The sequence below is a fragment of the Saccharomyces cerevisiae genome, chromosome XII (assembly GCF_000146045.2).
Source record: "Saccharomyces cerevisiae S288C chromosome XII, complete sequence".
In the NCBI taxonomy this organism is placed as follows: domain Eukaryota; kingdom Fungi; phylum Ascomycota; class Saccharomycetes; order Saccharomycetales; family Saccharomycetaceae; genus Saccharomyces; species Saccharomyces cerevisiae.
Genome location: NC_001144.5, coordinates 628,670 through 653,656, shown reverse-complemented (window position 1 = coordinate 653,656; position 24,987 = coordinate 628,670). Strand labels below are relative to the sequence as shown.

Here is a 24,987-nt window from a genome sequence, read left to right as displayed (position 1 = left end):
TTGTGATCATTGACGATAACAGGTTGACCGAAAGGTAACAAAGTACTGATATCAAGTCCTGCCAAGCCAGCATGTTGTCTTGCAGATTTTTTGCTTTTAGGTGAAGCTAGTGAATTTCTCACAATAGTAGAAAATTCGATTGCAGAGAACCATAAATGGTTCGGTAAACCACTACATTGCAGTTGAGTACGGCAGTCATCTAATAAGGTACGGTTTAGCCGTTCAGCGACTCCATGTGCTCGGGAATCCGCTGTGGTTGTATAGCATGGAGTTATACCATTTTTTTTTCAAGGAATTTATGGAGAGTTCTGTTAGTATACTCAGAACCACGGTCCATTTGTATAACTAAGACACTGGCCTGAAACTGGTTTTTAATAAAAGCTAGTATCGTAGTAAAAACATCGAGGATAGAGTCCTCGCGACGGTCGTGTAATGGATAAACCCAACGGAATTTTGTTGTCTCATCAGTAAATGAGATGAAATAGGATGGTGCACTATTTGGTAGGTTGTGAACTGGACCAAATATGTCAGTATGTAGGTATTGAAAGGGTTCGTATGAATTTTGGTATTTTAGTCGTGAACCTTTGATATGTCTGTGTTTGGTGCTTTTGCCGATTAAACAATCAGGACATTGATAGTCAATAGCACTAGACCAGTCGACATCTGATTCGTTAAAATACGTGATGGTGTTATTTTTAAGTGAGTATCGAATTGTCTGTGCATTGGCATGCGCAAGCATTCGATGAATGAAAGGATAAGGATATTTGCGTGTACTTTCACTTGTATGGACATTATTGATGGTGGGTACGGAGATATTTGATGGAAGCAAGTACTTTTTAGATACCCAGTAAAAGTCTCCATATTTTACGATAGGTGCAAGTACAGTGCCGTCAGACCGTTCTAAGACGTTTTTGGTAAAGCATGCTGTGATATCTACTGCAGCCAATTCATTCAAACTGAGTAAGTCATAGGCTATGTTAGGAGTGTGCAATACCTTTATTGATGTTTTGGTGTTGTCCTGGAAGTGAAATTGTAGGTCACCAATAGCGTTAATTGGTATATTTCTTTTTTGAGCATCAACTACGTTTATGTCAGGATTAGATGATGCTGAGTGTATGTGGTGAGCAGATCTTATAAGGGTTCGTGATGCTCCTGAATCGAGAAGGAGGTGTCCAGGGAGTTCATCATCAGAATGATTAGTGTGATTTACCGTAGATTCAGTAAGTTCCTGGCCTAAGGTGAAGGTCGTGCTTATTGTTCAATTGAATCGGTTCAGTAGTTGATTTACTGATGGAATCGTTGTCCGTGCTGGGAGAGTTATTAGATGTGGATACATTGTGAGCCCTGGCTGTTTTCGATTTCGAATTATTTGTTTTTTGAGGATTCCGAGCTATAACTTTGGGTTTGGTTGTATTCGTATAGCTGCGAGAATCATTCTTCTCATCACTCAGATTTCTCCTGTAATTAGGTTTGCTGTTTCTCGATCCCTGTTGTTCTTCATAAATAGCATGGATATCTAAGAACAGTTCAGCGACTGTCATATTTAGATGTCGATGACGTGTGTAGCGTAAAAATTTATATTCGCCAGATAGACCTCTCATAATTAATTGGCATGCGACCTTGTTATTGATATGAATGCCATTATTGTTCAGTCTGTCGATAATGTTTGTGACTTTTGTTTCAAATGCATCTGCAGGTGTACTGCCATTATATTGCAAATTTGCCAGGGTCACAATGTCGTTTGCCTCTTGGGTATCAGATTGCATTTTTTCAATACTTTTGGAAAGAATTTTCATGATATCCGTATAATCAACGGATAGGATGTCTTTGACCCAGGTAGGTAGGAATTGAGAGGGAGCAAATATTTGAAAAGTGTTATACAAGAAGGTGAGTTCATCATCAGTGATCTGACGTACGGGTTTTCCGTTTACTGTCGGAATAATACCACCGAGATTCGAGTTTTGTAAAAATTTGATGTATGTTTTAACCCAATTTGGAAAGTCATTAGGTGAGGTTAACATTGGTGGTGGTCTGACATATTTTTTAGTGGATGTCATATCAGAGTCCGCTGAGGATGAATCAGTAAATGTATTACCTGACTCAGGTGATGGAGTGCTCAGAGGCGTTCCAACTGATGATGGATACTGCGGAAACTGTGATTGTGGCCCAGGTGGAAAGTACATAGGCGACATTTGATAAGGTGTATACGGAATCATAGATGGGTGTCCGTAAAATGACCAACCAGATGGATTGGCTTGGTTTTGGGTCATCATGCACTGCTGTGGGTACGGCCCATTCTGTGGAGGTGGTACTGAAGCAGGTTGAGGAGAGGCATGATGGGGGTTCTCTGGAACAGCTGATGAAGCAGGTGTTGTTGTCTGTTGAGAGTTAGCCTTAGTGGAAGCCTTCTCACATTCTTCTGTTTTGGAAGCTGAAACGTCTAACGGATCTTGATTTGTGTGGACTTCCTTAGAAGTAACCGAAGCACAGGCGCTACCATGAGAAATGTGTGGGTGTTGAGATAATTGTTGGGATTCCATTGTTGATAAAGGCTATAATATTAGGTATACAGAATATACTAGAAGTTCTCCTCGAGGATTTAGGAATCCATAAAAGGGAATCTGCAATTCTACACAATTCTATAAATATTATTATCATCGTTTTATATGTTAATATTCATTGATCCTATTACATTATCAATCCTTGCGTTTCAGCTTCCACTAATTTAGATGACTATTTCTCATCATTTGCGTCATCTTCTAACACCGTATATGATAATATACTAGTAACGTAAATACTAGTTAGTAGATGATAGTTGATTTTTATTCCAACACCATCAATTTCAACATTATCAACGGGTAGAAAATCAACCGCGTCATTTCTTCCAAGGTTATTAGGATCGTTGTATCCACCAACAACTTCTACCAGACTGGAAGGATTTATCATTAGCCCATTAAAGTTAGAATTTTGCATCAAAAAGTCTTCTAAGTCAGGTTTATACTGTGTAGCAGAATTGGATGCTAAGTCTGAGCCTTGTGGGCTTGTCAGTGTCGATAAAGCACTGCCGTTGGCACTTGTATCTGTATTCGCAGTTCCAGCTCCATTCATGTTCATATTCCCGTTTAAAGTTGAACTTGGAATTGTAGTATTAGCATTCATGAATGCACTTGTCATAGGCGTCATTTGCTTGATGGAGTTGTCAAATGCTTCATCTCTAGATGGGTCTGGCAAATTTATTTGATTAGTGGTGATCCTATCTAAAGATGGTAAAGCTCCCATTTGTGAAGTAATGTTGGTTAACGATGGAACCGTTGGAATGGTACCCCCGTTTAGCTGGTTCATGGAAAATGACGATAATAGTGGCTGCACCGATGATAGCCCATTTGAAGGTTTTGGGCTGATTCCTCTAGGTATATCGTTGTTACTATTATTATCAATATAGCCATCATTAAATCTTCTTCTCTTAGCTTCTGCCTCACCCGTTTCATTCATACGACGTAGATTACTACTTGTGTACGTGATAGGTTTGTATGATCTAATTGGTGGCAACTGGGTCCCTCCCATCCTAGCAGTAGAGCCCTGTAAGGACATGCCTTGCATCGGAGCAGAACCTTCATTAGCACCGGTTGGACTAACAAACCCCAGCGCATCTTGGTACACGGGGCATTTCTGTAATTGGTCTTTGTCACCAGCAAGAAATCCGCTCATGTTTGAAACCTTTGGATGTTTCCAATTACCCAACATGAATGAACTACCACCCGATTTCGAGTCTGATTTCTTTGAAGGTGTATCTAGTAAAGAGACAAAGAATCCAGTGGATTTGTTCATACGAATAGCGTAGTTGTACTTCTTTGATAGTTGTTTTGTTAGTTTTTGAAATAGCAGCATTCTTGACATTAGAATCTCTGCTAATGAATCGCCTGAATCCAAATTTACATCTTTCATGAAATCGTCTTTTTTCAATTCATCAGAAGATTCTTGTTTAACTTTGACGTCCTCATCTTCTACCGAACTATTAAATCCACTTGATGTACCATTAGTAATGATCGATGATTCACGCATACCAGTCAATGGGCCACATTTAGCTCTCAGGATCAAACAAACGATAAATTGTAAAGAACGATGTCCAATGTCCAAACAAGGGTAAGACAAGATAACATTCATGTAATCGAATAGTGAATTGGTGTTTCTGATATTGTTGAAGAAAATCATGCAGTTTCTGTAGCCATCCATGGCAAAATTTAATGCCTCTTGAGCGTACTCCTTAGCTAGGATATTAGTACCAGGATCTTCACTGCCCATTGGTTCATAATGAGTAAACAAAATGTAGTTCAATAAGTACAGCAACATTCTAATTGTCATATGCTTGGAAAAGAATAGAGCTCTCGTTGTAGATTCGTGAGGAAGGTCCAATTTCTTATCTATATCACTACTAGAAGTATTTCTTCCATCAGCATACAAGTTTTGGTTATGTTGACCATGGTTTAGAATATCGGGTAGTTTCGGTAGACCGTAAATTTCATCATTATTTGAATCTACAGAACCACCTTCCGAAGTTGGTAATAACCCTTTGTTGATCAAGGAGCTCACTACATCATTGACATTCTCAGTACCATAGGTCAGATTTTTCAATAAATTAATCAATGAATCCAGTTCAAATTTTCTCACGCTTCTTGCTAAAGAAACATTCAAAATGTGATTTAATACAGCAATAATACACAAATCAATTTGGAAAAAAAGAGTAAAATTCTTCACAATGATTAACTCTTTGATATCGCGAACATAATCAATCCTTGACGCACTTGGTAGCTTTGTATCGCTGAAATCCCTCAGATTTCTTAGTAGTCGAGGGCTCCCCAGGGAAAGAGATTGGTTAACATCCATGCTAACAATGTAATACCAAATTTTCCTCCAAGTGTGTTTAAATCTTTCGATACTAACCTGATTTTCCTTCTTGTTCACAGGGTTAGAACCACTTCTTGAATCAGCACTGCCAGATCTGCTACTGCTGTTGGTAGTGGCAGCAGACATGTTGTTATTCAAAGTTGGATTGGTGCTAGGGTTTGCCTTTTTGCTCCCGTTGTTAGACACGTCCTGGCTGGTTGCTGGAATGGTAGCGTTTAATTGAGGAAAATTATCAGGGTCTCTGTGTAACCCACAACTAAAGGCCATTTGAGTAATATTGGACAATAGGATCTGGTGAGACTCGGAATCGTGACCAGGATTGGCCATGCCAGTGTTGTTGGTATTTGTCAAGGTAGTCAAATCATTAGAGGCACTTTTCATATAGAAGTTGTAAAAAATGGCAAACTGCACCGTGGTTAAATTAACGTTGTTATTGGAAATACTAGAAAGTTCATCGAATTTAATCAAGTATTTTTGACATAGCTCCAGTGCCTCGACCGGTGTCTCATGCTTTAGCAGAAGTGATTCTTCTTTAGCCATCGAGGTCAATGCAGATGCAGACATATTGCTAGATTCGTTGGGCACTAAAAATGAGCCACTTTCTTCTCCCAGGTCGACTTCGCAGGAATTAGAAGGTATGGATAGCCATGTCAATCTCAAGATTATTATCAGAATACCTAAGTTACAAGAATCGGAAAGTTTTGGAAGATTGATTTGTGTTATGGGTTGGTTCTCTAGTGTAGATGAAGATGGCATGCTCATACCAAAGTTGTTAACTGTGGGATTCATCGAAGACAACGAAAGCATTTGATTCACGTGATTTTTGAAATTCTGTTCATCTAAGATTGGAATGGCAGGGTATAAATGTTTGAAGAATTTCTCGATGAATAATGCGATGACGCGCTTTGGTGGCAACATCTCACAAAGTGTTGCGAGGACTTCAGATTCTGTCATGTAGGAATCATGTTTCCTGCTTTGTGCGGGATGCGAACGAGCATGAGATCCGGACTGTGGTTGGTGGTGTGGGATGGTATTGTGCGTTGAAGCTGGTAAGGCCGCTGTATTTTTCATGCTTGAATGGTCAATGGGGCAACGACTTGCCGGGTTCGAAGAAGAATTTGCCATGTCAGAGGGATAATCCTTCATATAGTTTCTATGGTCCACAGGACATTTTGACTGAGGCGGATTCATTGTATGCTTGTTATGGTCTATCATAGCTTTAGTGGAAAATGGGGAAGGTGTCTCGTCCTTGGGCGGCATCATTCCTGCGGAATACATGGTGTGGTCAACGGGACACCTCTTCTGGGACGAAGTGTCCTCTCTGGGAGGAATCATTCCCGAAGAGAACATGGTGTGGTCAACTGGACATTTCCTAGGAAGAGGAGTCTCCTCCTTTGGGGCCACCATGCCAGACGAAAACGCGGAGTGATCAACAGGACATTTTCTGGTAGCGGCGGCAGCGGCAGAAGGCGGCGCTTGCGCGTGATTGATGGGACATTTGCTTGACTTCAGCTTAGAGTACGAATTTTTTTGGTAGTACCATTCATTTAACTTTTCCCTCATAGCGAAGATATGACCCCACAAAAGTTTTAGGTACGGGTCACCTTTCATGATAGACAACCAGTGGGTGGCACCTAAGTGGATGGTTCCGTTACTTTTGATATGCAAAAGATCAAAGTCCTTAGTTAAGTCCAGCTCATCGTTGTCATATTTATTTGAGATAGAAAGGGACGAGGAATTCGCGTTGGCGTTCGCACTTCTGGAAAAGTCTTGTTGTTGTTCCTGTTGCTGCTGTTGCTGTTGTTGCTGATGCATATGCGAGGCAGAGGAAGCAGAGCCTGTATTTGCATTAACAAGGGTGGTGTGTTCATCGCTACCCATAAACAGGTTGCTGCTCTCGGGAGTGTTGTAACTTTTCAAGGAGTTAGACGAAGGAGAAGAGTGCACCTTAGAAAGAGTCTTTTCTAAAGATTTTACGCGCTCCCTAAGCTTCTTTAATTCGTTGTCCTTCAGCAATTCTTTCTCTGCCTCTTCTGCCCAGGTCTGTTCCATGTAGTGGCAGAGATGGGCTACCCCAGTTTTAGTGCACTGCTGGCAGTGTGGTCTGAGTTTGTCACATTTGACTTTCCTTTTCCGACAAATGGTGCAACTGAGCGGAATTCTGTTACGCTTCCTCTTGATCTTGGACGAATCTGAAGACATGTGCAAGGGTGGAGAGTTAGAGCTGGTGTTGGCACCGGGCGTAGTTGCTGTATGCATGTTAGGACTTCTTGAGACCGAAGACTGGGTCATGGATGCAATGGAAGGCACAGATGAATTATAAGGGGTATTCGACATCTAACCTATTGTTCCCTTTTTTTTTTTTTCTTTTTCTTCTATTTCCTTACCTTCTTGCCTGCGACTGGAGAAAAACTAAAAGGCCAAATTGAAAGGGAAGAAAAATTTTCTGCGAAAACAAAACAAGATGCTTTGATAAAAGGAAGTTGATGGAATGAGGTTCGATGAGATGAAATCAGATACAATTTTGTGCAATATCTTCAAACCTTAAAAGAGCACTGCAGGAACCTATTCTTTGGGAGAACAATAGCGTCTGTGTGCTTGCGGTATCTTGAGTTGTGAGTCTCAAATGTGTGCTTTGCATCTCGAAGAATAATAGAAAAAACCGAAAACCGAAAAAAATTGTGCCTCAAGAGTATATCCGATATATATGAACGCGATCGAGTTACCGGGGCCGTTGCTGGTGCCGTTGCCTGGTATTCTAAACGAGGCCGCGAGGGTGGATTTCGCCCGACGGGTGAATGGGTGTGGGTGGAACGAGGATTGTATCGTTTAGACAGCCGAATTATTACCCGGTTACTCAACAAAAAGGGGCAAGCCAGACAGGTGCAGTGGCTCAGCCGTACAGCTCGTACTGTGGTTTGCTAATGCGCTGGGCGGTTGTTGAGATAAGAAGAAGAGGGAAAGGGAAAGGAAGAAAGAGGAAGAGAGAGAGAGAGAAAGGGCACACGAAATTCAGGATACGGCGGAGGAGTTATCTTTATTTTATACGGTCTTGCCTTGTAAGGCCCTACTCAAGCGGGAACAAGAAAAACAGTTGTAGCTTCCACAAGATGTTGGCTATAGAGATTGTTCTGTGCTTAAAGGCTCGCTAATCAATATTTCTTGAAGTACGATTTCTGTGTGTATAGATTCTCCACAATTGTTTTTCTTAGTGAGGCTCCGCCACGATCGCGTCTTGCCATCATCGTCCATCCATGGAAAAGAGCTACAAAAAACGACTGCTGGTGTACATACAATGCTCTGGGTTTCGTACATTTGCTTACTAAGTGACAGAAGCGTTCATCGATCCTTCGAAAAGGGTAACAGCGGAAAAACAGGAAATATTGGCTACATACTATAACTCAACAACGTATCATGAACTATTCCGCATATTCGTAACCTTATTTGTAGCGCAGTAAAGCCGCTAAAGAGGTCTTCTCCTATCGGATCTTGCTTTTTTCTTCCTTTTTTTTTTTTTTTTACAATAGAACAATAAAAAAACTGAACGTTCTCTATATCATCTGTGACGGCAAGTATCAATTATTTTATCAATTAGTTTGCAGAATCGGGAAAATTAATAACATTAGAAATGAAAGTTTTCATACATAAATTTGCAATTAAGGATGAAAAAGAGGGATAATAAGGGCTACAACAAACCACGAACGGCCGAAAGAACAATCCTCGCAAATTTAATTGGAATATCCAAGGGACATATACGTGCAACAATTGCGACTTTCCTATGGTGCCGAATTTGGATTTGGAAACAGCTATACAGATAATCTCCTCACTGGAGACCCAGTTGAGCGAGCTTGAAGGCGCCACGAAAGAATATGAAAATGATTTGGAACAAGTAATATCAAAGTTAAAAAGCGATCTTCTTGAGAGCCAACAACAAAATAAGTGCAATAAGAAACAGATAACAGATTTAGAGATACAGGTAGATGAGTTGGAAAATGAAAATATCCAACTGAGGAATAAGATAGAGACATTACAATTGGAGAGTGACCGACGACTGGAACGCAACGTTCTACTGGAACACGAGTTACTCGACACCAAAGAGGCGCTGCAAAAGTTAAGAGTCAGCAAAGAAGAAGCCACTAGCGGTGAGACTAGAAGGAACACCAGGTCGTTACCCAGTCAAAATAAAAAAATGAAGTTGTTTAAGGATACTATCAAAGTCTCGACCACATCTTCAACCTTGTACTTGCAGAACATGGCAAAAACTAACAACGCTGCAAGAAGTCACTGTAATATTCCAAATACCCAAATAACACAATCCACTGTGATAGCAACAACGTCTTCCGTTTAATGACACATATAAAATTGTTATATATAATTTTACGTATATATTTACAAGTAGAAAGAACGCTAACGATTTAAGATGACAACCAAGTCTTCGGAATAAATTTTTTCCACCACAACACAAAATCATAAAAATACAATTGATTAATACGCCTCTCATAGACTATCCAGTTTGTCAAGTTCTCCCACATCCATTTAATAGACCACCTCGCATACTCCGAATTAATTCTTTCCACTTTTTCGTCGTAGACCGTCTTGGCGCAGTATTGCGTCATGATCAGGAAAGTCCTCTCTGGCCCGAGTGGATTCTGTAGACATTCATCAAGATGTCTGGTTAGGTCGTTAGTCTTCAATATCAAAAGCACTACACGAGGGATTCTAGACAAAATGCTCATCAAGTCGCTCAGTAACGTTCCTTCCAAGATCCCATTTGCCATGACGTCCATTTCTTCTTGTGTTCGACTCGTTGAAATGTCGTAATTCAAAGCAGCATCAATGCTACGGCCCGTAATTGCAGCCGCTAAAAGGGGAAACTGTTCGTCGGTGATGTTTGCGAATCCTTTGGCATACTTCTTCATTTTTGTCTGGTCCTTGTCGAATAGGAGCGACAACCAAAATTTGGCATAAAGTCTTCTTGTTCTCGTGCTAGGATATCTATAGAGTCCGTGGTCAAATAAAACAATTTCAAAGTTATGGTATCCATTATCTTTAGCGGGCTTAACAGATCGTATGGCCAGATTTCCTCCATGAGGATCACAATGAATACCTACATTGGGAGTAAAAATCATGTTATTGAAAATATGAGAGAGACAACTCGAAACTTCACTGCGCGAGATACCGTGACTGTCAATGTACTCCAAATCATCCAACCTTTTGCCTCCAACATATTCCATAATCAAAATTCTTTTGTGGCTTTCAATGACCTTGGGTATTTTCAATGCTGTTTGCTTCTTGAACTTACTAAAATAATGACGGGTTTTTTCTGCATTTTCAGCTTCTTTGGTAAAATTCAGTTCCACGTAGATTGAAGACTGAAGCTCATCACCAAGCCACGTTAACGGATAATCAGGGAAGAAGACATCCAGCAGTTCAAACACTGTTCTTGTCAGCATAACATCTAATGGTATAAACTCCTTCAACGATGGATGCTGACATTTGACAGCTACACTAGAACCTTTACCGTCACTATTTTTTAGTTTTGCCACATGAACCTGTGCCAAGGAAGCTACACCTATCGGGGTTTTGTTGAATTCTAAAAACATATCCTCAATGCTGGTGCCTAGATCTTCTTTAAATAACTCATCAATTTCTTCGTAGGTGGATTCGGGACAGTGGTCTTGCAACGGTATCATTGTATCCGTCCATTCTTTAGGCAACAGGTAGGTCATGGCCCCAATGTGCTGGCCTAATTTGATATATATCCCACCATTCGATCGTAGCGCATGCAACGTGATTAAGGCACACATCTTATGACATTTATTTAAGGCAACTTCTCGTTCTTTTTTGTTCTCATAGCTTTTATTTAGAGCCCTCTTGTAATGGTAGAAGCAACGAGTGGTAGCTTGTGTGACGACAGCGATTCTTTTAGTCGTCAGTGCCGTGTGCTTTACAGAATCATGAAAAGTGTCATTAAAGTTGTACAAAACTACTGCTGATGCAATAGTCCCACCCACCAGAAGAGATTTTCTTGTCCTGGGGCTTCTTTGAGGGATGCTTTTACCTGTCCTAACGTACCGACGGAATACCTCAAACGGTAGTTTGTTAAAAAAAGCTTTGGTCATCATCTACTATCAACACCGAATAAGAAACATTCAACTATAATCTTGCTCCGTTTCAGGCTCAATAAACTTTCAGACTGATTCTTTCCAGTTACGAAGGTAGGAGTACAATATGCATACATAACGCAGCGATTTACAAGATATGTTCCTCGGGTCTATGTTTTGACCTCTTTTAACGGCATATGAAAAAACCTTTGAAAAAATGAAATATTATATAAAGGTCCAGAACCCACAGTGGTACTAAAAGGCCCACTTAAGTCTCACACCTAATTAAACACCTTTGCATAAACGGTAGCTGAAGAACAACAGGCATGACCGCAATAGTGAAATGTTAGCTACTATTTCCTCTATAAAAGAAGTACGAATGTAATTAAATAAATTGTTCCTGACCAAGCACATCTGTAAAGGAAAAGCAGATTGCTAGCCAACTTTGGTGACTCAAATATTTATGAAGTTGGTCTGCTCTCTGCCGAAAGTCTATTAGGTATATGCTGTTCCAGTACCCCAAGGAACAAGGTCTGATAAATATGCTAGTTGAATTCCAAATATTTTCAAAATCAGGATTTCTTATCCAGTTATTCGACCACGGGTGGATAATGAACAGGTACCTTGTCTTTCTCCATAACCTTTGAGTTTTTATAAGATAAGTAAGTGTTCCAAAATATTGCAACGACATTAACAGCTAGTAACCTATGTTGTAAAGGAACAACAGAAAAGTTAATCGCTTGGAAAAGTGGCCAAACTGCCCAATTAGTCAAAAGTGTAGGCCACCATTGCTCTTTTATTTTCAACTTAGCTACGTCAAATGATCTACCTTCCATGATGGACATACAGGTGAAATAAAATGGCAAACCTAGCGGCGCAAACGCCAATTGATCGACAGCTACCCGTAAAACCATATTAGACCAGTGGTACTGAGGTCTGTTACGCATATAAATCTTGTTGTTCAAGATCTTGTACCACTTGTCACCTATAAAGGAGAAAATTAAAGAACCATAGATGACAGCCCTAGCTGTCCTTTTATAATCATAACCCTTGTTTACTTTGGATGTTGGAAACAACAATTGAGCAGAAACATCACCAATTCCAAATAGCGCACCTGTCATTATCGCATTCGTAGTTTTGGGCCTTCTCTTCAAGCTCGCTTCATATAAATGCAATAACTTCATACTGTTTTAATATCAATTCTATCTTTCCTATAGTAATAACAAAAGACTGTGTTTGCCTTTTCCCTTTTGTAAGGCTAAATATGACAACATAGCATTCAAATAGCTCTTCTATCATATCACTATCATAGATATTTCCATTTTTTTTTTTTTTTCACTTTGTACTTATACTGTTAAAGTTCGACATTTAAGGGACAAGGAGGTGCCACTGTTTCCCGAAACGCTTCTTGTTACCATCGGAGAGAAAAGACCAATACATACGTAATTAGAACATAGAAAATAGAACGTTTAAAGTAGATAGTTAATCACAAAGGAGAGGCATCACAACGATGCGATGGTAAAAATATATTTTAAGTGCTTTGATTACTTACTACATGCTAATTGACTACATACATAGTGTCTTGAATATTTTCTCAGTCTCAACTATTCATCTTGACCAAGTCCATTAAAAAATTCCATTTTTGAATTTCTCGGGAATATTTTTCAGCTCTATTCTAGACTCTAGTTCGTCATCAGTTATTACAGTAGCTCTAGAAGCGCCTCTTTGAATTTCTTCTTCATGTTCAATTTCATGTTCATGATGAAGCAATTCATGTTCTATGTCTTCTTTGTGAACGACTTTAACGTCTGGATCTTTGTCCTTATGAAACTTATTCCAGTGATGAATTTCATATTCTAGCTCAAAATCGGAGTGGTGACCTACACCAACGCCAAGGTCAGGGAACTTGTTTCCTCTCTTAGCAAATTGTAGATATTCCTCCTTGGTGATTTTGGTATTATCATCAACATCCAATAACCTCATAATAAGGCTAACAACACGCTTAGCCATTTCATTGTCAATTTTCTCAGATTCATCGTGTTGTCCCATACCATCACCAGCCCCCACAATTTCTTCACGGTTCAACCCGTAGAGAGATAGAATATCGTTTTCATCTAAAAATCCTTTCTTCTTGATATCATGTAACGCGAAGAAAGTCTCTGGAGTGTAATCTTTTAGCTGATGCTCATGGTCCATATGCCACTCCTCCCAGGATAAACCATCAGGTGGTGCCTCATTTTCCACATTAATTTCAGATCCTATTTCTGCCGTGGCAGTTACTTTATATAGAGTGAAAGCCAAAGAAAATACAAATCCCCTCAAAAACCTCATTTCCACAATTTTAATAGAACAGGGATGAAAAAATTTTAGGTCTTGGCTCTTTTATCTTTTCTAGAAGGAATATAATATTACGCTCAATCATGTTTTAAAGCTTCCTAGTCTATGATCCGTCACCTATTTTTATTCTTCCAAAAAAATATTTTCGTTACCCTCTTACCGAAAAGGGTATGAGGCAATGCTCAATTTGCCTGAGCTTAAGAATGTATGAAAAAAAAAGATGTCTGACTAATGGAACGCTTTTTCTTTTAAATAATGCCTTTCTTTATAATAAGGAAGTTGCGTCTATATTTTACCAAAATAAACAATATTACAAAAACATAGAAATTAAAATATACATAAATTATTGATCAATAAAAATCTTAAAGAAAACTGTGAAAGCAGTGATCAAAAAGATTAGAATTCTTCGTCAGAAGAAACGTAAGCATCACCCAATTCCTTCTTCTTCTTCATTCTTTCCTTCTTCTTCTTTCTCAATTCCGCAGAAGACAACTTCTTCTTCTTCTTACCACCGGCAATCTTGTTACCCATAGCATCGAATTTATCTTCTTCGTCTTCCTTCTTTTCGATTCTTGGACCAGCACCTTGACCACTAACCCAGTTGTGACCAGATGGAGTCATTCTACCGTCCTTGACGGCCCAGACTTCTTCAGTCAAGTTCTTTGTGAATTCAGCAGAGTGAGTAATGATAATAACACCACCTTCAAATTCCTTCAAAGCCTTAGACAAAGCACCCAAAGAATCTCTGTCCAGATAGTTGGTAGGTTCATCTAAGACAATCAAGTGAGGTCTTTGCCATGTACCGGCAGCTAAGACCAACTTAACCTTTTGACCACCAGACAAACCTCTAATTCTGGAGTGAGAAACAATTTCTGGGTCCAAACCCAACATGGAACAATGTTCTTCAATTTCTTTTCTGGTTAATGGACGGAATTGACCAGAAGCCAAAGCTTCCTTCATATCAACTTCAGCAACCATCTTAGAGTGAGATTCAACCAATTCACCTCTTGGAATCCAAGCGTTGTCGACGGACATCATTGGAACCCATCTTTCAGATTTCATACCAATGTTTTCACCCAATAAGAAAGAACATTCATATTCGTAAGTGTTCTTGAACTTTCTTCTGGAGTGGATACCGGCAATTCTTCTAGGGGTACCTTCAATCTTGAAGATCTTGTTCATAGCTTCAGCATCGTTTTCGTTGATTTGTCTGTTAGCTCTGTCCATGGTTTCTCTATCTTCACCGGTTTGGAATCTCCATTGGATATATTCAGATGGAGTCTTGTCCAAATGAGATTCGATATGAGCAAAAGCGTGTTGCTTAATGTAAGCGATACGACAATTTTCGTGGGTGTAGACTTCACCAGAGGTTGGTAATAGTTCACCAGTCAAGACGTTAATCAAAGTAGACTTACCAGCACCATTTGGACCAATGACAGCAATTCTGGAAGACAAAGAACATTGGAAGTTAATGTCAGTGATTTGTGGCTTAGAGGTACCTGGATATTGGAATTCCATGTTGGTAACCTTGACAATAGCCTTTTGCTTAGTCTTAACACCTTCCAAGTAACCTGGTTCTGGGAACTTGAATTCCAAATCAGTGTTGGATAATTCTTCGTAAGCCTTAGCAGCTGGACACTTCTTAACGAATTCGGTAAAGTTACCCTTGTACTTTCTCAACTTCAAACCTTCGTAGTTAATAATATATTCACAGACGTTATCTAAGAAAACGGAGTCGTGAGAAATAGTGATAGAAGTGATACCACAGGTGTTCAAGTAGTTAACTAACCAAGCAACGTTGACGGTATCCAAATGGTTAGTTGGTTCATCTAACAACAAGATATCAGCATTTCTCAACACAGCTCTAGCTAGAGCCAACTTCATCTTCCAACCACCAGACAAAGCAGAGATTGGCATAGCAATCATTTCATCGGTGAAACCGAATTCAATCAATTTGTCCTTGATAGCTTCTTTAGTACCAACACCAGATTCGAAAACGAAATCCAAGACGGAAGTGTCAGAGTGAGTACCATCAATGTCGTGTTCGACGTAGACGGTTCTACATTCTTCTTGGGTTGGGAAACCATCAACTTGACCGTTGGCAATAGCTCTCATTAAAGTGGACTTACCACAACCGTTTGGACCACAGATACCATATCTTCTGGCTCTCTTCAATCTTAATTGGGTCTTGTTCAACAAGATTTTAGCACCATAAGCCAAAGAGAATTCACAGTTACATAAGTCTTCACCTTCGTCTTCTTCGTCGTCGAAGTTTGGACCAACTGGAATGTTGTCGACAGCTCTCTTTCTGAATTCGTCCAAGATGTCCTTGGCCTTCTTTTCGTGCAAGAAGATAGTCATGTATGGGGTGATGTGGGTGAACCAAGCTTGTTGGTCAATGATTCTTTCATCGATCAAATCAGCACCAATGGCGGCAATGTACTCGACGACAATCTTAAATCTTGGAGCAACGGTTTCGTCCTTCAACAATTCGTTAACGACTTGCAAAGTAGTAGAAACGTCACCAGCGTGAGAAACTTCTGGAATAGCATCGTCTTCACCAACGTTACCAACTCTTCTCAAAGTCTTCAAAGCTCTCAAAGTAACTTCTCTGGCTTCTGGGTCAGCAATGGTAGCAAAGTTACTCTTCAAACCTGGCAACAATTTACCCAAGAAAGGAGCAATAACTTGTGGGTCTTCGACCAACTTACACATGTTGTCAATAATAACAGCAGACTTACGCTTGATACCGGTTTCTCTTTCGTTCAAACCTCTGGACAACAATGGGACCATGATGGACAAAGTAGCTGGAGTAACTTCAGCAACGAAAGTAGTAGCACCTAACAAATGAACGGTTTCTGGAACTTCAGTTGGGTCAGCAATACATTGAATCAAACTTGGAATGAAACGTTCAATATCCTTGTTGTCAACAGTTTCGGTAGCCTTGGTCATGGCGGCAGTAGCAGCAGCCTTGACTTCCTTCTTGGTGTCCCACATGGTTTCAGACAAGACTGGAATCAATTCTGGCATTCTTAGGGCAACTTGATCCTTAGCAGCATCGACCATAGCAGAGATAGCTGCCAAAATAGCAATCTTTTCTTGCCATTTGTTAGTTTCGACAATAGCGTTAGTCAAATGTGGCAACAAAGCTTTGATGGCAACTGGGTTAACAGCGTTAACGATGGAAATCAAAGTTTCGGAAGCAACAGATTGAATTTCTTTGTCCTTGTTACCTGCGTTGGTACAGATAGCTGGAACCAATTGGACGATGTATGGTTCAACAGATGGAGACAAGTTAGATTGGTTAGCAATGTGAGCAACAGCTTGCATGGCGTTAGCAGCGGTCTTCTTGTCCTTGATACCCTTGGCCAATTCACCGAAGAAGTGTTCTGGAACATCATGTTCAATGATGTTACCATTCAAGAAAGAAGCGACTTCAGAAGCGATTTCGTGTCTGTTGTCAGCAGTGGCAACAGATAACTTCTGGAATAGTTCTTCTAGAACCTTAATGGATTGCTGGGAATCAGACATCTTTTAATGTTATCGATGGATTCGAACTAGAAAAATACACGGTTCTTTAGAAAACAATTAAGGAAAGAAAGAGAGCGTAAGAAAAAGAGATATTCTACAAAATTTTGATGCAAAAGGTTTTTATAAAACTTCTTATCTTATATGAAAGATGAGATGAGATAATTATACTCGAGGAAGCGAAAAAATTTTCACCAACGCAAAAAAAGAAAAAGAAAAAAAAAAAAAAAACATTAAAAACGTTTCTTTTTCACGTGCTAAGTGATCTAATAATTTAGGGTTATGCATGGGTGGGGCCGGATAAACCGCGGTTGAAAGTGATTAAACGGAGTCTTTTCTTTTTTTTGCTTCTTCGTTTCTTTTTTTAATTTCTTCTTTCTTCACGAATATTTATTACCCAGCCTGTCATGATTTTTTGATACGTAATTGCCCTGGTTGGGCCCTTTTGCGAGTGGCAGTAAGTATGGAAGGGGCGAACAATGATTGTAAGTTGTTTTTTTAATAGGGTAACGACCGGGTAAAATAGAAAGAAGTGTTGACTAAGAAACGGGAATCAACATTCACTTGCTTATCTTAAAATGTTATGTATATATACGCCCTGTAGATATGTATAAAATATATACTTGTAGAAGGAGTTTAATGTATATATATCTTTTAAAAAGGAATAGGTAAAAAGATTGAAACAGAAGGGAAAGTTGCTATTCCCTGATAGTGGCGCTTATTGGAATTGTAGGCCCTACGTCATTTTCTTGAACTTTTTTTCTTCTTTGCAGAATCGTGGACGTATCCAGCGTTAATTGGAACATATTTTGTTCCAGCTGTTCATCGCCTTGGGCGCCACTGTAACTATCTTCCAATTCTTCGTCCTCAGCAAGCGAGCCTAATCCTCCACGTGTTCCCATACGGTCTTCTTCGGTACGTTTCACAGCATTACCAATATCAAAGGCGTCACGCATAGCAACAGCAGCTGGTGAAAACAGTAGCGAGGAGTCTCTTTGAAATAGTTGGAATTGTTTCTTATGCGGATGGCGTCTTTCGGAAGTACCTGCTTTCTTTTGTGAAGATTCGCCCTCCTTTGGTAAACAATCGAATGTATTTAACCATGGGTCGTCCAAAAACTGGTCAATGTCGTATCTTTTAGACGGCTCTAGTTCTAATAGCTTAGCCACGGCATTCTTGGCACCGGCGCTGATTTCATCCCACCAAGGTTTCAGAAAGGTATACTCACCCCTTGATATTTTTTCAGTTAAAGTGTCAATTTTCTCATCATAGAATGGCGGGAACCCACATAACATTGTGTACAAAACGCAACCAATCCCCCACATATCCACTTTCATAGAATAATGCTCATCTTTGACAACTTCAGGGGCAGTGTAACCGACTGTACCACAAGGAGTCTTGGTGTTCTTGGAAAATATTTGTTTAGACAAACCAAAATCAGCTAGTTTTACTATACCAATTCCACCACCACCAACTCCTGGTGTGAAAATTCCCTCGTCTGCCTTTGTTTGCGGATCATCCGATTTCCTCAATTTTGGTTTTATAGAGCGTGTGAATTCAATCGGTTCAAAAAGAAGATTCTCAGGTTTTATATCACGATGCACTACACCTAGTGAATGCATATGTTTAACAGCCAGTGCTAATTGTTTGATTACATGCCTTGATAAATCTTCACTGAAATAGGTCAACCTAACAATTTCGCCGAAGATTTCCCCACCGGTTAGTAACTCTTGAATAATATAATAATAGCTATCTGTTTCTTGGAAGTCTATGAACGCGACAATTTGTGAACAACCAGCGGAAACCGTCTTATGTAGTGCAACTTCCTTCAAGACTTGATCTCTGGAAGAAGTTTTAGTGCTGTCCTTCCCTTTGTCCTTCTTACGATGATCACCATTAATCGAGGATAAATCTGCCTTTTTGATAACTTTAATGGCAACAGCTTTATAGTTTTTAGTTAAAAATTCATTAGAACTATTTTTAGCAGGTATGGCTCTAAAGACTTTTGAAAAAGCACCTTCACCGATTTTATTGATCAGCTTGTAACCTATCAATTCCTTTTGTTCGAGGAAGGATTTTTCCGGAATTTCATCTTCCATATTGTCATCATCAGTACTGTCATCCTGGATATCACTGATAATCTCGCTTTGTTCCGAAAGAGATTCGTCAGATATTAAGGGGTCGGAACTTAATTGACCTTCACTACTTTCATGGACATCGATAGCTGGCACGGAAGTAACTGTTTCCACATTTTCCGTGGTAATATTATCACTCGGTGAAGAGTCCGAGTCTATCGTGGTTACTAATTCATCGGTTAAAGACTTCATATGATGGTCATCTGCGACAACACTCGGGTACTGAACTATATTTTTGTCCTGAAAGCTTTTCTTAGGGGAAGAAGTAATCTGGGAAACATCTTTGTTATTTGTACCGCTTGACCTGGTCTTACCCTTGAATGGTTTTTTAGATTCCTGAGACAAATCTGCCTGATCCGGTTTCTTTTTCGAGAAAAGGGCCTTTATTTTAAGCATCGAAGAGATTTTGTTTGATCCTCTCTAAATAAGCAGTACTCTTAACAATACTTTCGTCTTTTCCAATCGTTAAATGTTTGTACTTCAAATAACGTATGAACTATCTGGGATTTTATTTTCTTTAATTTTTTCGATGTCACTCTTTTTTTTTCTTTGGCCGATCCGTCTTTTCTAGTAAGCGTTTGTAAAAAGTTAGATGTCAATAGGAGAGATAAAGCCCCAGAGATAGAGTTTGACTTCGTTGAAATAACTGTCGCTGATTACTATTATCTAGGATTCTTGACGAGGTTTCCTCTTAATCACTGGATTTATAATTATAACCTTAAACCTAGCCAGTAAAAAAGTTTAAAAAGAACAAAAAACAATAACAAATAAATGTCCCTTTATCCTCCTTTTTTCTCTTGATTGCTATAAAGTAAAAAGATTACTAGACTTTATGCCAACGTACTCGTGGACGACTAAAACTAACGGTGATTTTTTGGATCGTAGTGGCTCTTTTTCAGCCTTCGTACTTTCAAGAATAAAGGAAATGGCAACTACTAAAAAGAGTGCCTGCGCAACGGATGTTTTATTAGCTTGAAGATGTAGCTGAATAACTCCTGTTTTTAAGTGAGCTCGAAATGACGAACCAGTCAAAGAACAAACTTGACCGCAAATACAGGGACATCCAAGGAGTCTGGGATAGCTTCACTCCTATGAGAGCTCAAGGAATTACCTGCTCGCATCTCTGACCAAGGATAAGGCTCGTTTTTTCCTTTTTCGGAACACTCGAACTGCTACCCGTCTTTTCCAGATCTACAGCTGATGAAATGTGGCTGATGAATGTATTGATTTGCCACTTTCTAGGCGCTGTCTAAAGGAATGAACTCCAGGAAAGGCCAACTTATTCGACGGTAAATGTCTGCAGTAGGTGCGCTATTAGCAAGGGAGTACAACGTGACTGCCGAAAAATGCGACTTTTTCCTAGAAAATGGTTCTTTTGATTCAGTGATAGCAGCATTGCCAGCGCTAAATCAGGAACAAGAGACTGTAACTCAAAAAGTTAGCAAGAACGGAAAAGAATTAATCAACGTTGCCTCGGTAAATATCGAAATACCAGAGCGAATAAGTCTTTCCAACAACGGTAGGCAGTTATTTAAATTTATTGTTGATATAGAGATCTTACCTTGTGAAAATGATAACGAGGCAACACTTGTTGTGTCGTCAGATTCCGTATCCTTATTTCAAATTGGATTTAAAATGGAGAACAATTCAAAAATCGCTGTTGACAAACAACTTCCGCTGATCTTGGATATATGTGCTCATAAAAACCAAGAAAGGGCCCTACGAAATCAGTTAGAAAATCGTAAATCTTTAGAACGCAAACCATCAAGAAAGAGAAGAAAAAAAAATTCAAATGTTAACGATCCTGAAAAATTACTAAAAAGTCGTATACACGAATTATCTTTGTCCTACAAAGATTTTGAATGCTCTCCAGTCGTATTCCGATACAATGATTCCTCTTTAACATGGGTTTTATCTTTTAATTTGAAGTTGAAGTTTTTAAATAATAAATTCAACCGGTTTTCCGTGGAGGCTAACCAAATACTGGACTTGACGTTCTCTAATAGGGACGAGAACGAATTTGAGCGATATCACAAGCACAGCCATATCCATTCAAACTTCATTCAAAAACAATTTATTTCTCAAATCTTGGAATATAGTAAAGATAGGCTATCAAAGATCAAACCGTTCTTACCCCAATCTATACCAGACCTAAAAGTTAACCTCTTACCATTTCAAAGAGAGAGCGTTGAGTGGATGCTAATTAAAGAAGGGCATGGTAATTCTCTTAGTGATACACCTACAGTCATCGACGAAGTAGGGCTTATAGATTTTATGAACGAGTACTATGCATACGGTTACGAGCTCATTGCACGCAGCCCTGACGAGGTAGGGCCATCATTGTTATGGAACAAATTAACAGGATATATTCTAACTACAGAAGATGCTGCACATTTGTACAACCAATATAGGAAGGAAAGGTTAAGCGGCGACTACCCAGTTTGTGCAAAGGGGGTGTTAGCAGAAGAGATGGGGTTGGGCAAAACTATTGAAATTTTATCACTAATACTCTTAAATAGAAGGAAATTGAAGGACTCAGAGGCAACATTTATTGACGATGAAAATAGAACAATCACGAAGACAAAGACGACTTTGATTATCTGTCCCAATGCTATCTTAAAACAATGGCTCGAAGAAATCGAATTACACGCAAATTCCTTAAAATGGTATACCTATAGAGGATATAATGAGATAATGAAAGATTGCAAAACTGTGGACGAAGCTGTTCAACAATTGTGCCAATACGATATTATAGTTACATCATATAACATTATTGCCACGGAGGTCCATCATGCTGAGTTTAACCGTAGTATCAGATCGAGAAGGTTGAAAAGCCCAAAGTATGACTATTCTTCACCGTTAGCTTTGATGCAGTTTTATAGAATCATTCTGGATGAAGTTCAAATGCTACGTAGTTCATCAACATATTCTGCAAAATGCACGAGTTTACTTCATAGAATACACACTTGGGGTGTTTCCGGGACTCCAATACAGAACATTTACAACTTTAGGATGATCATGTCTTATTTAAAGCTGCATCCATTTTGTGATGAGGTAGACTTTATTCGGACACTTCAAGAAGAAATTAAACTAAGAAATGAGGCTAAAGATTACACTAGTAATGATTTTGTATGCCAATTAAAGGGCGTTCGGTTTTCTATCAAGGATTGTATGAACATTTTTTACAGGTATGATCTTTGCATAAGGCATTCGAAAGCCAATGTTGCGTCTCAGATTCATATTCCGCGGCAACACAACTTCATCATTCCCCTGGAGTTTGCGCCTATCGAGTGGGACAACTATTTAAATCTTTGGAACAATTTTTTAGAGTTGAGTGGCTATAATTCGGATGGCAGTGGATCACCCCGTGTAAGCAATGCCTTTTTAAACGAATGGTTGTCTAGGCTGCGATATATATGTTGCCATGCATTATTTCCAGAAATTTTAAGTACCCGACAGAAGCGCCTTCACGGGCACTTGTCAAGAATTTCAAATATAGACGATATCTTAATATCCATGCGAATGGATGCATTTGACAGTTTAATTGGCTATTACAGAGAGAGATTCCATTTATCGATCAAGCAGGCACAGTATGAACTTGAAATTTCCAATACTCCGGCCAAAGCCCTTGAATCATTTATCAAAATCAGAGATGATTTGATGATACACATACGCCAAAAATTCAACGTTGAGGATCCGTTTGATAAGTCGTTAAACCTCAGTGAAGATGAGGACGAACATATGGACGAGAGGTTTGGTGAGAAGGAAACATCTTCAGGCGACGAAAGCGATAGAGAAATAAATGGTGCTAAAAACCATGATAATCACAACAATGACGGAATGTTATCCAACCACCTGAAGAAGAAAGGATTACGTGCTATGATGAATTTACTGCATGATTGCTACTTCTTCCTCGGTTCTGTTTACTATAACTTGGGCACTCGTAAGCTAGAAGAGGCGGACGACAAGCATCGAAAAGAGAAGACTGAAGAAGTGGTGTATTCTGATGTTTTTCCAAAAAATGAGTTAGAGGAAATTGAAGAGAATAGACTTTTAGAACAAGAAAATTATGCGAATGCAGAAATTTTGAGGAAGTCAATCCTCTCCTCTGAGGCTAGAAAAGTTGATATGACTATTAAAATGGCCAGAACTAAGTTTGCTCCTATGACGAGCAATATACCTTTGCGATTAATCAATATTGAATTTGACCACAAAAATGACTACTCATCTAATTTAGCAGTATCTCGTTGTTTCAAGTCTTTGAGTAAGTTGATAGAAGGGTTGAATGAACAAACTAAAAACTTCAACGAGTTATTGGATGAGTTACTCATTATTATCTATGAACCTGTCCACAGGACAGAGGACGATGATAGCACTAATAAAATTATCGGTAATGAAGAATATTCAACATCGATTGACAGTCAAGATAAGATATTCAGTCTTCTTGGTTGCTTGGAGATAATTTTACAGAATAGGGACAATATTTTAACTTCAGAATCAGAAGTTAAAATTCCGAAGCATTTGGTACCGGAAGGTTCAATAATTTCAAAATATCAAAAGCAGTTATTGAACAGCTTGCGCTTGATTTCAGGAACACCTCTACGAACTGTTTTTGATGAACTGAAGAACAGCAGGATAGTAAGACGGATATCCTCAAGCAATGAAAGTGAATCTACCATTCAAAATTTTGAGGACTACTTACTTCAGTACGAAGTTGAAAGTAAAAGCCTGTTTAAGTACAATAAACAGGTAAGAGAATCTTTGAAAATCCTGGGATCGATTTATAATGCCAAGACGGAATATTATAGTCAATTACAGAGGATTTCCGATTCATTGGTGTCCTTGCACTCTTTGAGTGCTCCACAACTCAGCCATCTAATAAGAACTATCAATAAGTCATTGGGCGGTACACTAGATGCAAAAATCAATAACATTGAATCACGGCTGATATATTTAAAAAATTTGTCCAGATTGAAAGACACATTAAACGATAATCAAATATTGAGCTGCTCTATCTGTTTGGGAGAAGTTGAAATAGGTGCTATCATTAAGTGTGGACATTATTTTTGCAAGAGTTGTATCCTTACGTGGCTACGAGCCCATAGTAAATGCCCTATATGCAAAGGTTTCTGTAGTATATCGGAAGTCTATAACTTTAAGTTCAAGAACTCAACGGAGAAGAGGGAAAAAGAAATTCAAGAGCCACGAAGAGAGGGCGCCGATTCGTCTCAAGATAATTCAAATGAAAACTCGATTATATCCAATATGAGTGAAGTAGAAAAATTATTCGGAAATAAATACGAGCAATTCCATCAAATTAATGAAGTCCATCAAATTCACATAAAGGAAAGTTTTGGTGCTAAGATTGATTTCGTCATCAAGTTAATATCTTACCTGAGGCTAAAAAGTGAGCAGGAAAACGCTGATCCGCCACAAGTTATTCTATACTCTCAAAAGACAGAATATTTAAAGGTCATTGGTAAGGTATTAAAGTTGTATCACATTGAACACTTGGCATGTCTATCTAATACAGCCAATGTTGGCGAAACTATAAATAACTTCAAACGCCAGCCTTCCGTCACTTGCCTACTTTTGAATGTGAAAACTTTAGGTGCCGGCCTGAATTTGATAAATGCAAAACATATTTTCCTACTAGATCCTATCCTTAATAATAGTGATGAATTACAAGCTATGGGAAGGAATAATCGTATAGGACAAGATGAAGAAACTTTTGTGTGGAATTTCATGATCAGAAATACCGTTGAAGAAAACATCCTCAGATATAAATGTATACTCGAAGAGCGCAAAAGAAAGGAGAAGTCAAAAAAAGGCGATAAATACGACGAAGCACAAGATGAAACGGATAATGAGGAAAGCGATGATGCGAAGTTTGAGATAAGCGTGGTAGACCAAGAAGTCAGTAATGAACACTTATGGAACTGCTTTTTTCACGGTAGTGATTAGAGAAGTATGACTTT

At 39.1% G+C, this 24,987-nt stretch overlaps 10 protein-coding genes across 10 annotated transcripts, besides 2 other annotated features; 3 read left to right on the top strand and 7 right to left on the bottom strand.

Moving 5' to 3' along the window:
• Positions 1 to 2,833: part of a mobile genetic element (YLRWTy1-3; Ty1 element, LTR retrotransposon of the Copia (Pseudoviridae) group; contains co-transcribed genes TYA Gag and TYB Pol, encoding proteins involved in structure and function of virus-like particles, flanked by two direct repeats) that runs on past the window's edge.
• YLR256W-A (gag protein) lies at positions 1,218 to 2,540 on the bottom strand (the record flags this gene model as incomplete). The annotated part of the gene is made up of 1 exon (NM_001184409.1): positions 1,218 to 2,540. The coding sequence occupies one exon, from the start codon at positions 2,538 to 2,540 to the stop codon at positions 1,218 to 1,220; it is 1,323 nt and encodes a 440-aa protein (NP_058173.1).
• Positions 2,500 to 2,833: a long terminal repeat (Ty1 LTR).
• HAP1 (Hap1p) lies at positions 2,734 to 7,242 on the bottom strand (the record flags this gene model as incomplete). Its single annotated transcript, NM_001182143.1, has 1 exon — positions 2,734 to 7,242. One exon carries the CDS (start codon positions 7,240 to 7,242, stop codon positions 2,734 to 2,736), a length of 4,509 nt encoding a protein of 1,502 aa, NP_013357.1.
• A 461-nt stretch (positions 7,243 to 7,703) lies between these two features.
• YLR255C (uncharacterized protein) lies at positions 7,704 to 8,057 on the top strand (the record flags this gene model as incomplete). Its single annotated transcript, NM_001348858.1, has 1 exon — positions 7,704 to 8,057. The coding sequence occupies one exon, from the start codon at positions 7,704 to 7,706 to the stop codon at positions 8,055 to 8,057; it is 354 nt and encodes a 117-aa protein (NP_001335798.1).
• Positions 8,058 to 8,683: 626 nt separating this feature from the next.
• On the top strand, positions 8,684 to 9,253 carry NDL1 (Ndl1p; the record flags this gene model as incomplete). Its single annotated transcript, NM_001182141.1, has 1 exon — positions 8,684 to 9,253. The coding sequence occupies one exon, from the start codon at positions 8,684 to 8,686 to the stop codon at positions 9,251 to 9,253; it is 570 nt and encodes a 189-aa protein (NP_013355.1).
• A 67-nt stretch (positions 9,254 to 9,320) lies between these two features.
• Positions 9,321 to 11,030, bottom strand: CQD2 (Cqd2p; the record flags this gene model as incomplete). Its single annotated transcript, NM_001182140.1, has 1 exon — positions 9,321 to 11,030. The coding sequence occupies one exon, from the start codon at positions 11,028 to 11,030 to the stop codon at positions 9,321 to 9,323; it is 1,710 nt and encodes a 569-aa protein (NP_013354.1).
• Positions 11,031 to 11,599: 569 nt separating this feature from the next.
• On the bottom strand, positions 11,600 to 12,193 carry SYM1 (ethanol metabolism protein; the record flags this gene model as incomplete). The annotated part of the gene is made up of 1 exon (NM_001182138.1): positions 11,600 to 12,193. The coding sequence occupies one exon, from the start codon at positions 12,191 to 12,193 to the stop codon at positions 11,600 to 11,602; it is 594 nt and encodes a 197-aa protein (NP_013352.1).
• A 442-nt stretch (positions 12,194 to 12,635) lies between these two features.
• On the bottom strand, positions 12,636 to 13,340 carry SSP120 (nucleobindin SSP120; the record flags this gene model as incomplete). Its single annotated transcript, NM_001182137.1, has 1 exon — positions 12,636 to 13,340. The coding sequence occupies one exon, from the start codon at positions 13,338 to 13,340 to the stop codon at positions 12,636 to 12,638; it is 705 nt and encodes a 234-aa protein (NP_013351.1).
• A 402-nt stretch (positions 13,341 to 13,742) lies between these two features.
• Positions 13,743 to 16,877, bottom strand: YEF3 (translation elongation factor EF-3; the record flags this gene model as incomplete). Its single annotated transcript, NM_001182136.1, has 1 exon — positions 13,743 to 16,877. The coding sequence occupies one exon, from the start codon at positions 16,875 to 16,877 to the stop codon at positions 13,743 to 13,745; it is 3,135 nt and encodes a 1,044-aa protein (NP_013350.1).
• A 695-nt stretch (positions 16,878 to 17,572) lies between these two features.
• RCK2 (serine/threonine protein kinase RCK2) lies at positions 17,573 to 19,405 on the bottom strand (the record flags this gene model as incomplete). Its single annotated transcript, NM_001182135.1, has 1 exon — positions 17,573 to 19,405. One exon carries the CDS (start codon positions 19,403 to 19,405, stop codon positions 17,573 to 17,575), a length of 1,833 nt encoding a protein of 610 aa, NP_013349.1.
• Positions 19,406 to 20,302: 897 nt separating this feature from the next.
• On the top strand, positions 20,303 to 24,973 carry IRC20 (E3 ubiquitin-protein ligase IRC20; the record flags this gene model as incomplete). The annotated part of the gene is made up of 1 exon (NM_001182134.1): positions 20,303 to 24,973. One exon carries the CDS (start codon positions 20,303 to 20,305, stop codon positions 24,971 to 24,973), a length of 4,671 nt encoding a protein of 1,556 aa, NP_013348.1.
• Positions 24,974 to 24,987: the final 14 nt, after the last annotated feature.